Raw genomic sequence first — 11,823 nt, forward strand, 5'->3', positions numbered from 1 at the left:
AACCAACCCAGAACATTTTCATTATGAATGACTGCGAGAATAAGTTTCTTGCCAAATACTTTCTATTATTGCCAAATGACATTATAATTCATATCCTTCGCTCATTGCCTCTTCCATTAATCAATGTGCTACTAAAGACAGAGGTGTTTGAACCCCAAATATATTATGAATTCTTTAGGCATATGGTGATATGTAAGCAACAACCAAATCAAGCTAATATGACAATGGGCTACATGCTAAATAAATCATTTCAACCGTTTACTCGTATGAGCCCAGAGCTCACTATAGAGAATTGGCCAAATTCTTTCATTCCAAAAAGTATTCATCTAGATGGAACTGTTAGAGAGGTAAAGGAATTTTTATTTCAAAAACATAACAGTCTGATTTTAGCTAATGAAGTTAGAATCTCTTTAGTGTTAGAGTTAAATTCCTCTTTGCATACTAAAAGTCTTTTAAAGCTAATTCAATTCCCAAACTTGTCACTAATTGAGTTTAAGTTTTGTTTATTGAATTCATATGTTAGGATTCCATTCAGAGTTAAGACGAAGAGTGATATAATATGTTTATTGGAATTTGCAAAGCATTTAAATAATGTTAAAACATTTGCCATGCTTATGGACATCTTATCAAGTTCAACTCTTTCAATAACTAGTAACAGTTTCAAGTTTAGCCAATATGAACATTTACAAATTTTGAAATCATTGTCTTTTCTGGAAGTTAATATAAATACATTGAAGGGTTTACCTACTACATTAAAAACTATAACCTTAAATGCTTGTGGATTCTTAAAGTTTGATGAAGGAGTTTCATGGCCACCGAATATAAAGTCTATTTGCATTGAAAATTGTTCAATGAAAGATGACATTTTATTTAAATTATCTAAGTGGCCTAAAAATCTCAAGTCATTAACATTGAAAAATAATGAATTTGAAAGACTTGGAAGTATTGGTCGATTACCTGAGCATTTAGAATACTTGGAAATACGTGACCATAACAAAAGACTTCGTGGTTGTGGATTAATTGAATTTGACAACCATTTTTATTTTCGAGGCTATTTGTATTATACATTTCCTGAGTCTTTAATCACCTTAAAATTAACAGGAATTAGATTTCATGAAATTCCTGAATGTGTTATTAAATTTCCTAAAAAGTTGAAGACATTGCTGATTGCTAGGTGTTTAGGAGATTTAAGTAGATGTATATTTCCAAAATCATTGATTTGCTTAGAGTTTAGTGATAACGAGATATCAGATTTAAACACATATAATAATAAAATGTTAGAGAAAGACTGGAAAGGATTAGTTAATGTTACAAAATTAAAGATTAATCATGAGTCATTCCTTCAAAAGGATTTAGCTAATTTGTTTTCGCCAAATGAAAAGATTACTGACGACTTGTCACATTCTTAGTCGTACCGTTATTTGGTTCATTTAAGGCAATTATTAGTTTAAGCGTAAAACAAATTTTTGGCCATAATAATTTTGCAGTATCAATTTAGCATAAATAATGATAAAGATGTTGAATTATTGATTTGGGTATATTATTGAACACTTTATCAATAGCATTCAACAAGATGTCGGACGAGAAGCTGTTCTTAAATTCCTATTTCCTTTCACTTCCTAAAGAAATTATAGTTCAAATCATTAAATTAAATCCTAATGGGTTAATCAGATTTTTATTACACTCAAAAACTCTTAAACCAATTATTTATGATGAACTTTTGAAAGATATAATAATATACACTGAGAATTCTGGAGTAACTATCGGTACTACATTCAAAAGAAAATCTCAATCATTTCATAAAACCAATCTAGATTATACTATAAAATGTCTTCCTGGAGGTTTCATCCCAGCAAGTATTCATTTTATAGGAAATGTCAATGCAGTCATTAATTATTGTGAAGACTTAAAGATATTAAATGAAGTTAAGGATGTAAGGTTTTCAATTAGTTTAGAGTTGGGTTCTTTAAGCGATACTAAGATTCTTCTTGATTTGCTAAGGTTTTCTAACTTAACGTTTGTTGAGGTATATCTCCACAATAACTCAGAATTTATTGTTTCAAGTTTTAATAACGCAAGAGGTGATACTTTAAACCGTATAAGATCGTTCGCTAAAAAATTAGAATCACATGGTAGTTGGAAACAAGTTGTTCAAGAACTTCCCAGTATAACTGATAACATACAGAGTAGAGGTGTTCCCACTACTGATTGCTTTGTTTATTTGCAAAATTTAAAATTAATTCATATTCATGATACATATATTCCCTCGTTAGACTGTCTTCCTTCAGCTTTAGAAACCATTCAGATTAGTGGAGCTAAATTCAAAATATCGCAAAGATTTAAGTGGCCATCAAAGTTGAAGAACATATACATTAATAAGGCCCTGATGGATGATAAAACTCTAAGACAATTATCAAACTGGCCACAGAGTTTAAAACTTTTGAGTATGACAAATAATAAATTCTACAAATTTAGTAGTATAGGAAATTTACCTGACAGTCTACAATATTTATATATTTCTGATCTTGATACAAACAGAGATTTTGGGTTCAGTACTAAGCCATCGATTCGGTTTGATGCTGAAAACTTTAATTCTATCTCAAGTTATTCATTTCCTGAGTCTTTAGCGGCACTAGAGATATCTGGAATTAACTTTTATGATCAATCTAGTTGTGTTATTAGATTTCCTCAATATCTAAGGAGGTTAAAAATAACGAGAAGTTTGAAATCTTTGAGTAATTTGATATTTCCAAAGTCCCTAACTTTGTTGGAATTAAATGATAATAAGATAGATGACTTAACAAGCTATAATGATATATTGTTAAACAAGAATTGGAGTTCTCTAGTTAATTTAAATGAACTAACTTTGGGTAGAAATATATTAGATTCAAAATCATTATGCAATTGGCTATTCCCAAGCAATTTAAACCGTTTAGATTTGAGTTCAAACAAAATCGAAACTTTGAATATTCCTGTTTTTACAGTAAAGATGAATCAATATACCTCCAAGTTAAAAGTCATCAATCTTTCTTCTTGTAAGATTAAGGAAATCCCGCCTAATTTATATTTACCAAAGAATTTATATTCATTGTATTTAACTGACAATCCATTGAAAAAGATTCCTATGCAAATAAGCACTTCATATAAGAAGAACTTATCTAGAATTATTATTGGAGACAGAATAGTAGAAATTTGGAGATAAGTCCAATACAAATCTAAAAAAAGTTAATAGTTTAAGTAGTTTAATTAATACTAATAATATATTCAATTGTAAATCATGAAGATTTCAACAAATCGTAGATATTAAAATTTGGCAACATTAATTCTGCCTTGAAATTTGGCATAATATAAATTCTATGGACAGACTTTTGTTGTAACGTTTCAAGATGATATCCGTATCCCAGAATTATCAGCATGTTTCAAGACACATTATTTTTAGCTAACTACTTCCCGTTACTTCCTAAAGAAATCATAATTCAAATTGTCAGATCGGAGACTATTGGATTAATCAAATATTTATTGCATTCAACACACTTAATCCGATAATTTATACTGAGTTTTTGAAAGATTTAATAATTGTCCTTGATATCAATGGTGATTTCAATATGGGGGTTCAATTAAGAGAACGCTATAATTCATTTGAAAGTATGCTGTTAGACTTCATTTTACCTACTTTTCCTAGTAATATAACACCATCTAAAGTTCATCTTGAAGGAGGCATAACTCATTTACACACATGTTTAATTGACAATCACAGTTTCTTGATTAAAGTCAAGGATATCACACTTGCTATAATTGTTGACTTATATAAATCTAAAGAGATTGAGCTTGTGCCTGAACTATTAAAACTTCCAAATATAAAAAATGTTGAATGGTACATTCGTACTCCATCTGGAGATCTCTTGACCAAACAAGAAATTAAATATATCATTGATTTAATGAACTTGGAGAATTTTTCACAGTCATTAAGCTACATGAAGGATTTTAAAAATGTTATAGATATACTTCCAAGAAGATGTAACAATATGATATGTAGAGGACTTTTACGAAATCCATTTGTTAATTTTGGTACATTTCAAGATTTAAAATTTTTGGAATTCAATTTCGCTGATATTTCATTATTTGTCAAATTACCACCATCATTAGAAAAGATAAGGATTATAGAAACCAAATTTTCCGTTTCTGAAGATTTTTCATGGCCACCAAATGTGAAGGTTGTGAAGATTACAAAATGTGATATGAATGATGAAAATCTAGTTAGATTATCTGGTTGGCCTACTAAATTAAAAACATTGACATTGGAACATAATAAGTTTTATAAACTCAGCAGTATGGGAAATCTACCTCAAAGTTTAGAATATCTAAGCATAGTTTCCCTGGCTAGTCACCTTGTATTTTATGAAGATCCTTTAATTCGATTTGATCTTTATAATTTTGGTTCCTATTCCTTTCCTAAATCTTTGAAAAGCTTAAATATTTCTGGTGTTACCTTTCATGATTTTCATAGATATGTTATAGAGTTTCCTCAAGGTTTACAAAGATTGAGAATATCTCGAGGCATCAAATCCTTAAAGCAATTCATATTTCCTAATTCTTTAATCTATTTGGATTTAAGTTGTAATCAGATAGAAAGTCTATTAGATTATGAGAATCGCTTCCTGCTAAACTATTGGAGATCTCTTATCAATTTACAAGTATTAATATTGAATAATAACTTATTAGATTCAAATTCCTTGAACAATTGGTGGCCTCCTATAAATCTAAATTGCATAAATTTGAGTTCAAATTTGATCGACAGCTTGAATATCAAAATTTTAGAATACAAAATAAGACAGCAGATTTCACATAATAGTGTGATTGACATGTCTTCAACTAAGATCAATAAAAGCTCATTCAAATCTTTATTTCGTAAATGAACTTCTGTTACGTAGATTAACCTTCAAAACAAAGGAATTCACATTATTTAAAATCAAACTCCAAAGGTTGTAGATGTAGTAATTTGGTTGCTAATTCAGTCCGACATTTTGTAAACCGAGGGTACGATATTTTTTTGCACCAGCGACATATTTTTTTCTGGTCTCATCGATGAGACGAAAGAAAAGAATTAGAGCTATAAGCTAGTTTACAAACGATTAATGGAATAAGTCAAATAACTTAACAAGATGGCCAAGAGGAAAGTTGTTGAAGAAGTCGACACTTCTAAGCCAACTAAGAAACCTACAAAATCAACTGAATCCAGCAAAAAACTGATTTCAATTTGCTTACCATCTACAATAATATCAAATAAAAATGCTTATAATTTAGATCAAATAACTCATATTGCATATCAAGTAGCTAAAGCTTGTACTATTTATAATAACGTGGTAGAGATTGTTATTTTAGATATACCGAATTCAGATGATGAAGATTCAAAAGATAAGAAAGTGATTGAAATGAGTGGTAATAAAGGTGGTAAGAAATTGAAATTTAACTTTAATGATGAAGATATCATAATGGATAATAAACCAAAGGAAGTAGTTAAAAAGGAAGAAGAAGAAGAACCGGCTGTTTCTAAGCTCACTGATGGCTTGTTGTTGGCCAGTTTATTACAGTTTTTCATTACTCCACCATATCTTATCAAGAGTTTATTTTCAAATCAAAATAGTCAATATCAAATATTAAAGAAATTTACTCATGCCTGGAAATTACCTAAAATCACTACGTTACCATTCATGACCAATAATCAAGTGTATAAAGACTTTAAAGAAGGTATAACCATTCCAAAAGAAACTCCTAAGATCACCAAGAAATCAAAGGGAAGTATATCTCGTCAAAAGAATCCTCATAAGTTGTTAGTTACAAAATATGTAAACATTGGTGAGAGTGAACCATTTGAGTTGTCGAATATTAAACGAGAAATTCCTGTCAATTCACGTGTGACAGTTGATCTTAAGAATAAAACCATTGTTTTCTCCCTTGAAAGCTTATGGGATTGAAGGGAATAAGTCATCATTCGGTTATTACATAAGATTAGTGAAAAAGTTCAATCAATTATTTACAGAAAGTTCAAATAAAGATGGATATAGTAAGAGTATATTCATTCACTGTGATGATTATTTTAACAATTACAACAATATTGAATCTTTAGTTCAAATTCCTGATCATAAACTGAACGATGCTGAAGATGAGGGGAATATTTTGATTGTGATTGGAAATTACAATGATTATGATAAGAGTTTTAAACAAGATCAAGTCAATTTACCAGGTGTTGACAATATAGGTCAAATGTTCGATAGTAAATTAAATGTACCAAATGGTATTAAAATCGAAGATTCTTTATTAATTGCTTTAACTAAAGTTGATTAGACAGATATGTATATAATAAACGAATAAATAGGTAAAAATATATTTCTGCGTATCCTTTCGGATTGAATTTCCAAAGTAAAACTTTCACAAAATTCCTCTATGGAAAACCTCTGTTACCCTCTTACCTCTTATGACGATTGGAAAAAATCGGGATGGAAAAGAACTATATCTGATAAAGAATTCACATAAATTATCTGGTAAATAGAAATCACACGGAATATTACTGATTTCATTATTATAAAGGTCAATTTTCAAAAGATTATGTGTAAATCCCTTGCTCGTTTTCTTGAAAAGGGAAATGTTCAAGTCGTGGATGTTATTGTCTTGTAGATCTAGATAGTTTAAATTCCTAGGGGGTAACCAGTCCATTAAAGAAGATTGGGTTAATGAATTATTTTCTAGTGATAGATGACGTAAATGTATCAAATGTTGCCAGTCTGTATTTAAACTTGGATTATTGTAACTGATAATGTTATCAATTTTATTTCCAATCAAATCCAAATATTCTAATGATTCTGGAAATATACAATCTTCAAGACGTAGCAGGCTTTTCAATAATTCCAATCTTTTCAAATTCTTAGGAAAATCTAAGATAGTATTAGGTTCTTCAGGAAATTCAACTTTTGATAATTTCATATGTATTAAAGATTCTGGAAACGTATGATGACCTGACTCATCGGATTGAAGAATAAAAGTACATTTTCTCCAATACAGATCATTTTCTAATTCTAAATATTCCAAACACCCTGGTAAATTACTTACGTCATGATTATTAAAGGAATTATTCTTTAAAGTTAAGGATTTTAATGTATTGGGCCAATTTGTAAATATTATTGATGTATTGTATGAAGCCACTCCCTCAAGATGAATGGATTTCAAATTAGGTGGCCATACGATTTGATGGTCTGGAAAGCGACCATATTTGATCCAAACTTTTTCCAATGACTTAGGCAATGTATTGATAAATTCGGAAGTATCACAACGAAGGAGGCTCAATGATTTCAAATTGTTTAAATTGGCAATTCGAGGGAATTCATCCATGTATAAAAGCTTTAAAACAGAAGTGTTTAAAGGTATCCTATCAAAAATATCAGAGAAAATTCTTGGTTTGCCCATCTTCCTAGCAATGTTTTTCAAATCCAATACATCAGTTTTATTATTAATGTTGAAAGGTATTATGAGATACTGGCATGGCTTCAAATGAAAAGCAATCTCCAATAATGTCAAGTTTTGTAATTGAATTATACTTGGGGGAACTCCAACTCTTGGGATTGGACGTAAATCCATACGTAATGAAATTCTGATATCTTTTATGGTGTTTATAAAATTTGAATTTTGAGATAAGTAGGCCTTAACTTCTTTTATGTTACCCTGAATATGAATACTCCTTGGTATAAAATTAGATGGTAAATTGTTCAATGCTAATGTTGGTGGTTTTTCCATAAATGGTTCATATGATGCCCCACACATTGATCCCATTCTCATTGGTTTTTTTGGCTTTGGTTTATAAATGATTATGTCCTTCAAGAATTCATAGTACACTGGTGTTTGGAATGCATTTGTATTCATCAAACATTCAACTAATTCATTAGAAAGTAGATGAAAGATTCTAATTATGATATCATTTGGAAATAATAAGAAGTAGTTGGTAAGAAATTCACCGTCGTAAAGCATTTTGACTTGATAAATATGAAAAAATTACAATTAACGTTTGAATGAAAGATATTTGATATTTTATATTCTCTTCTGCTTTACTTCACAGAAAGATGACTGCAAAATTATAGTTACCGCATTTTTTTGTATTGGTATAGCTTTGCTCCAAAATGCATTTACTATGTTTAATTATGGAAAGTTAAAAGATATAAATTAAGTATTATAAAATATTCTATGAAAATTATTAAGAGGCAAAATTGGGAAAACAGCCCTTATAAATTTCTTACTACCTAGCAATACAGGAAGAAAGTTATAGTTCAAGTGACTTTCACTTATGTCAAATTGATAAACATTATCCGGTAAATAGAAATCTGGTGGTACTCTAACTATATAGGTGTGTGAAACATCAATCTTAGTAAGACTATTGGTATAATTCTTATTTGATTCATTAAACAATTCCATTTCTAAACTTGTGATGTGAGTACAACTTAAATTTAGATGTTTTAAATTTGTAGGGGGTAACCAATTCTTTATTCCAGAAACATTCAAAGGATTTCCCATCAAATTTAGATGTTTCAAATTCACTAACTGTTTCCAGTCTTTAGAATTGCAATTATACGTTTCTAAACTTGTTATATTATTGAAACTTAAGTCTAAATCTGTCAATGAAGGTGGGAATATATAACTAATAAGTGTTTTCAAACCAATTTTCAATTCTAATTTCTCTAGTTTAACAGGAAACTCTATATCACAATAAAGACTATCTGCGAATGTAATCGAGCTTAACTTTAATTGTTTTAATGATCTAGGAAATGTGCGACAATAACCATCAGGAACTTCACTATTAAAGTTAATTGGATAACTTGATTTTGAAGTTATTTCTAAATATTCCAAACTTTGAGGTAAATTACCTATATTGCAACTTGTAAATTTATTATTGTTCAAAGTTAGATTTGTTAAACCTTTTGGCCAATTCACAAGATTAACTGAGGTTCTGATTGATGACATTTCACTTAGTTCGATATTAAGAGATTTCAAATTTGGTGGCCAATTTATGTATTCAATCAAACGATTGAATGTACAACTAGAAAGACTAAGCTTTTCTAATGAAGTTGGAAAATTGTTCAAATCTTTCACGGTAAAACAAGTTATTGACATGGACTTCAAATTCATTAAATAATTTAAATTGGCATAGTCAATAATATTTCCTACACGCAAAGATTCAATACTGATAGGCAATCTTTCAGTAATATCATACATACTCTCGGGACTACCTAACCTCTCAGCAAATTTCTTGAATTCTAAAATATCACTTTTGCCATTAAAATTATAGGGAAACTTAATCCATTCAATTCCACAATTAAATTCAATGTTTAATGTTGTTAAGTTTGGGAAGTCTATTATCTTGGTAAACATACCATATTTTTTTAATTCGTCCAACGACATCAGAACTGTAATTCTAATATCATGAACCGTTTTTAAGAACTCATGATCAAAAGAGAGATAAAATTCCACTTCTTCATAATCTTCATAAATATGAACAGTTCTTGGTGAAAAATTCTGAGGCCAATTATGTAAAGTTAAATCTGGATCTGTATAATTAAATGATGTTAACAGTTCTAAAGAGTTTTCTAACATTGCTCCTATAACAAACTTTGAACTTCTTTCATAGTTTTTGCAAACAATTAGATGCCTCAAGAACTCATTATAAACCACTAAATCAAATGCGTTTGTATTCAATAAACATTCAATCAAAGGGTTAGGAAGTAAACGAATTATATCGATTGTGATATCATACGTAAATGATAGAAAGTATTTGGTAAGGAATATAGTATCATAATCCATGATTAATTGGGAACTGGTCATAACCTAATGACTATGACATGGATTAAATACTAGGAGCATATCTTTTGTCTATTTTTATATCTTCTTCTGCTTGGTGACAAGTAAAATGTGATTGCAAAATTATAATTGCCCCATTTTTGGTATTACTTTTAATGTGTAATTTTATTAACTATATAAGATAAGGATTATATAATTTGTGCAAGGGTGGTAAAAGTGGAGAAATAATCTTTGTAAATTTCTTGTTAAGTATAGTTACGGGAAGTAAACTAGGGTTCAACCTACTTTCACTTATATGAAATTGATCAACATTTTCTGGTAGATAAAAATTTTGTGGTATTCTAACAATGCCAGTTTTAGAGACATCTATTTCAGTAAGATTTTTGGTATATTCTTTATTTAATTCCTTGAACATTGGAATATCTAAACTTCTGATGTTAGTACTACTTAAATCAAGAATGTTTAAACTTCTGGGGGGTAACCAATTCTTTAATCCATATTGTTTCAAAGACGATCCTTTCAAGTTTAGATACTTTAAATTGACTAATTGATTCCAATCTTTAAATTCAGAATTATACGCTTCTAAACTGTTTATGGTAGTGTAGCTTAAATCTAAATACGTTAATGTTGTTGGAAATATACAATCATCTAATGCGATCAGGCTTGATGTTATTTCCAATCTCTCTAACCGTTTAGGAAATTCCATAGGTCGATCAACAAAATTTGAAAAATGGATGCATGATATTTTTACCTCTATTAAAGATTCAGGAAATGTGTAATGTTCCCCAAACAATGATTGAGACCGAATTTGAATATAACTATCATATCTAATTGGAGTCAATTCTAAATATTGTAAACTTTCTGGTAAATCACTTATAATGTAGTGAGTATAGTTTTGCTTGAAGGTTAAAGATATTAATCCAATTGGCCAATTAGATAATGTAACCACATCATCATATATAATTCCGGAAGCCTCCATATCAATTGTTTTCAAATTAGAAGGCCATCTAACATCTTTCATCTCTTTGAATTGGCTCCCAAAACAAGTGAGATTTTCTAAAGAATATGGTAGGTAAATTAACGAGTCTATGTTGCTATTAGTAACAGATAACGATTTCAAATTGATTAAATGAGTAAATCTAGTAGCTAACTTATTAATACCATTTATAGTGAAGGAATCAATTGTGGTAGGTAAGTTTTGAAGAACATCATTAATATTTTTACATCTTCCTAACTTCTTCAAAAATTGTTTCAAATCTAACAAATCACATTTATGATTAATTTCGAATGGGATGTTTATAAATCCAGTGCAGCCAAAATGATATTGAATCTCCAAACTTTTCAAATTTGGAATTTCAAATAGTTTTGGAGATATGATAGTTCCTCTCAGGTGTCCATAATTCATTCTTACCGAAATTCTAACATCTTCAATAAAACTAATAAAGGCATGATTGGAAGATATATACCTTACCAAATCTCTATGATCACCATGAATATGAATACTTCGTGGTCTAAAATTTAATGGCCATTGGCTTAGAGTTATATCTAATTTCACATAACTAAATGATTCATAGGGTTTGTCTAGCATCGATCCGATTGACATATAAGTATCACATATATTTTCTTTACAAACAATCAGATGCTTCAAGAACTCATCATAAACCCCTAAATCAAATGCATTTGTATTCATTAAGCATTCGATTAAACGTGGAGGAAGTAAATGAATGATATCAATTATGATATCATTTGGAAGTGATACAAAATATTTGGTAAGGAATAGAGTGTTGTAAACCATTGTTGATTTGATATCCATAATAACCAAATGAATATGACATATTTAGTATACAACAGTGTAAACTGTCTATCTTTTTTATTCTTATTCTGCTTGGTTACATAAAATGTGATAGAAAAATTATAGTTACAACATGATTTATATTAAATTTAAGCATATAAAATTTATTAACTATTATAAAAAGGCGGTAT

At 29.2% G+C, this 11,823-nt stretch overlaps 7 protein-coding genes across 7 annotated transcripts; 4 read left to right on the forward strand and 3 right to left on the reverse strand. All coding sequences in view use genetic code 12, as the record gives it.

Annotated features, from left to right (window-relative positions):
• Window positions 1-23: 23 nt before the first annotated feature.
• Window positions 24-1,409, forward strand: DFJ63DRAFT_311505 (uncharacterized protein; the record flags this gene model as incomplete). The annotated part of the gene is made up of 1 exon (XM_064905771.1): window positions 24-1,409. One exon carries the CDS (start codon window positions 24-26, stop codon window positions 1,407-1,409), a length of 1,386 nt encoding a protein of 461 aa, XP_064763509.1.
• A 164-nt stretch (window positions 1,410-1,573) lies between these two features.
• Window positions 1,574-3,202, forward strand: DFJ63DRAFT_311506 (uncharacterized protein; the record flags this gene model as incomplete). The annotated part of the gene is made up of 1 exon (XM_064905772.1): window positions 1,574-3,202. One exon carries the CDS (start codon window positions 1,574-1,576, stop codon window positions 3,200-3,202), a length of 1,629 nt encoding a protein of 542 aa, XP_064763510.1.
• Window positions 3,203-3,605: 403 nt separating this feature from the next.
• DFJ63DRAFT_311507 (uncharacterized protein) lies at window positions 3,606-4,916 on the forward strand (the record flags this gene model as incomplete). The annotated part of the gene is made up of 1 exon (XM_064905773.1): window positions 3,606-4,916. One exon carries the CDS (start codon window positions 3,606-3,608, stop codon window positions 4,914-4,916), a length of 1,311 nt encoding a protein of 436 aa, XP_064763511.1.
• Window positions 4,917-5,162: 246 nt separating this feature from the next.
• On the forward strand, window positions 5,163-6,345 carry DFJ63DRAFT_333790 (putative methyltransferase; the record flags this gene model as incomplete). Its single annotated transcript, XM_064907913.1, has 2 exons — window positions 5,163-5,834; window positions 5,923-6,345. 2 exons carry the CDS (start codon window positions 5,163-5,165, stop codon window positions 6,343-6,345), a joined length of 1,095 nt encoding a protein of 364 aa, XP_064763512.1.
• Window positions 6,346-6,429: 84 nt separating this feature from the next.
• DFJ63DRAFT_311509 (uncharacterized protein) lies at window positions 6,430-8,019 on the reverse strand (the record flags this gene model as incomplete). Its single annotated transcript, XM_064905774.1, has 1 exon — window positions 6,430-8,019. One exon carries the CDS (start codon window positions 8,017-8,019, stop codon window positions 6,430-6,432), a length of 1,590 nt encoding a protein of 529 aa, XP_064763513.1.
• Window positions 8,020-8,211: 192 nt separating this feature from the next.
• On the reverse strand, window positions 8,212-9,843 carry DFJ63DRAFT_311510 (uncharacterized protein; the record flags this gene model as incomplete). Its single annotated transcript, XM_064905775.1, has 1 exon — window positions 8,212-9,843. The coding sequence occupies one exon, from the start codon at window positions 9,841-9,843 to the stop codon at window positions 8,212-8,214; it is 1,632 nt and encodes a 543-aa protein (XP_064763514.1).
• A 169-nt stretch (window positions 9,844-10,012) lies between these two features.
• DFJ63DRAFT_311511 (uncharacterized protein) lies at window positions 10,013-11,653 on the reverse strand (the record flags this gene model as incomplete). Its single annotated transcript, XM_064905776.1, has 1 exon — window positions 10,013-11,653. The coding sequence occupies one exon, from the start codon at window positions 11,651-11,653 to the stop codon at window positions 10,013-10,015; it is 1,641 nt and encodes a 546-aa protein (XP_064763515.1).
• Window positions 11,654-11,823: the final 170 nt, after the last annotated feature.

The sequence above is a fragment of the Scheffersomyces coipomensis genome, assembly GCF_036884675.1.
Source record: "Scheffersomyces coipomensis strain NRRL Y-17651 chromosome Unknown DFJ63scaffold_2, whole genome shotgun sequence".
Lineage (NCBI taxonomy): Eukaryota > Fungi > Ascomycota > Pichiomycetes > Serinales > Debaryomycetaceae > Scheffersomyces > Scheffersomyces coipomensis.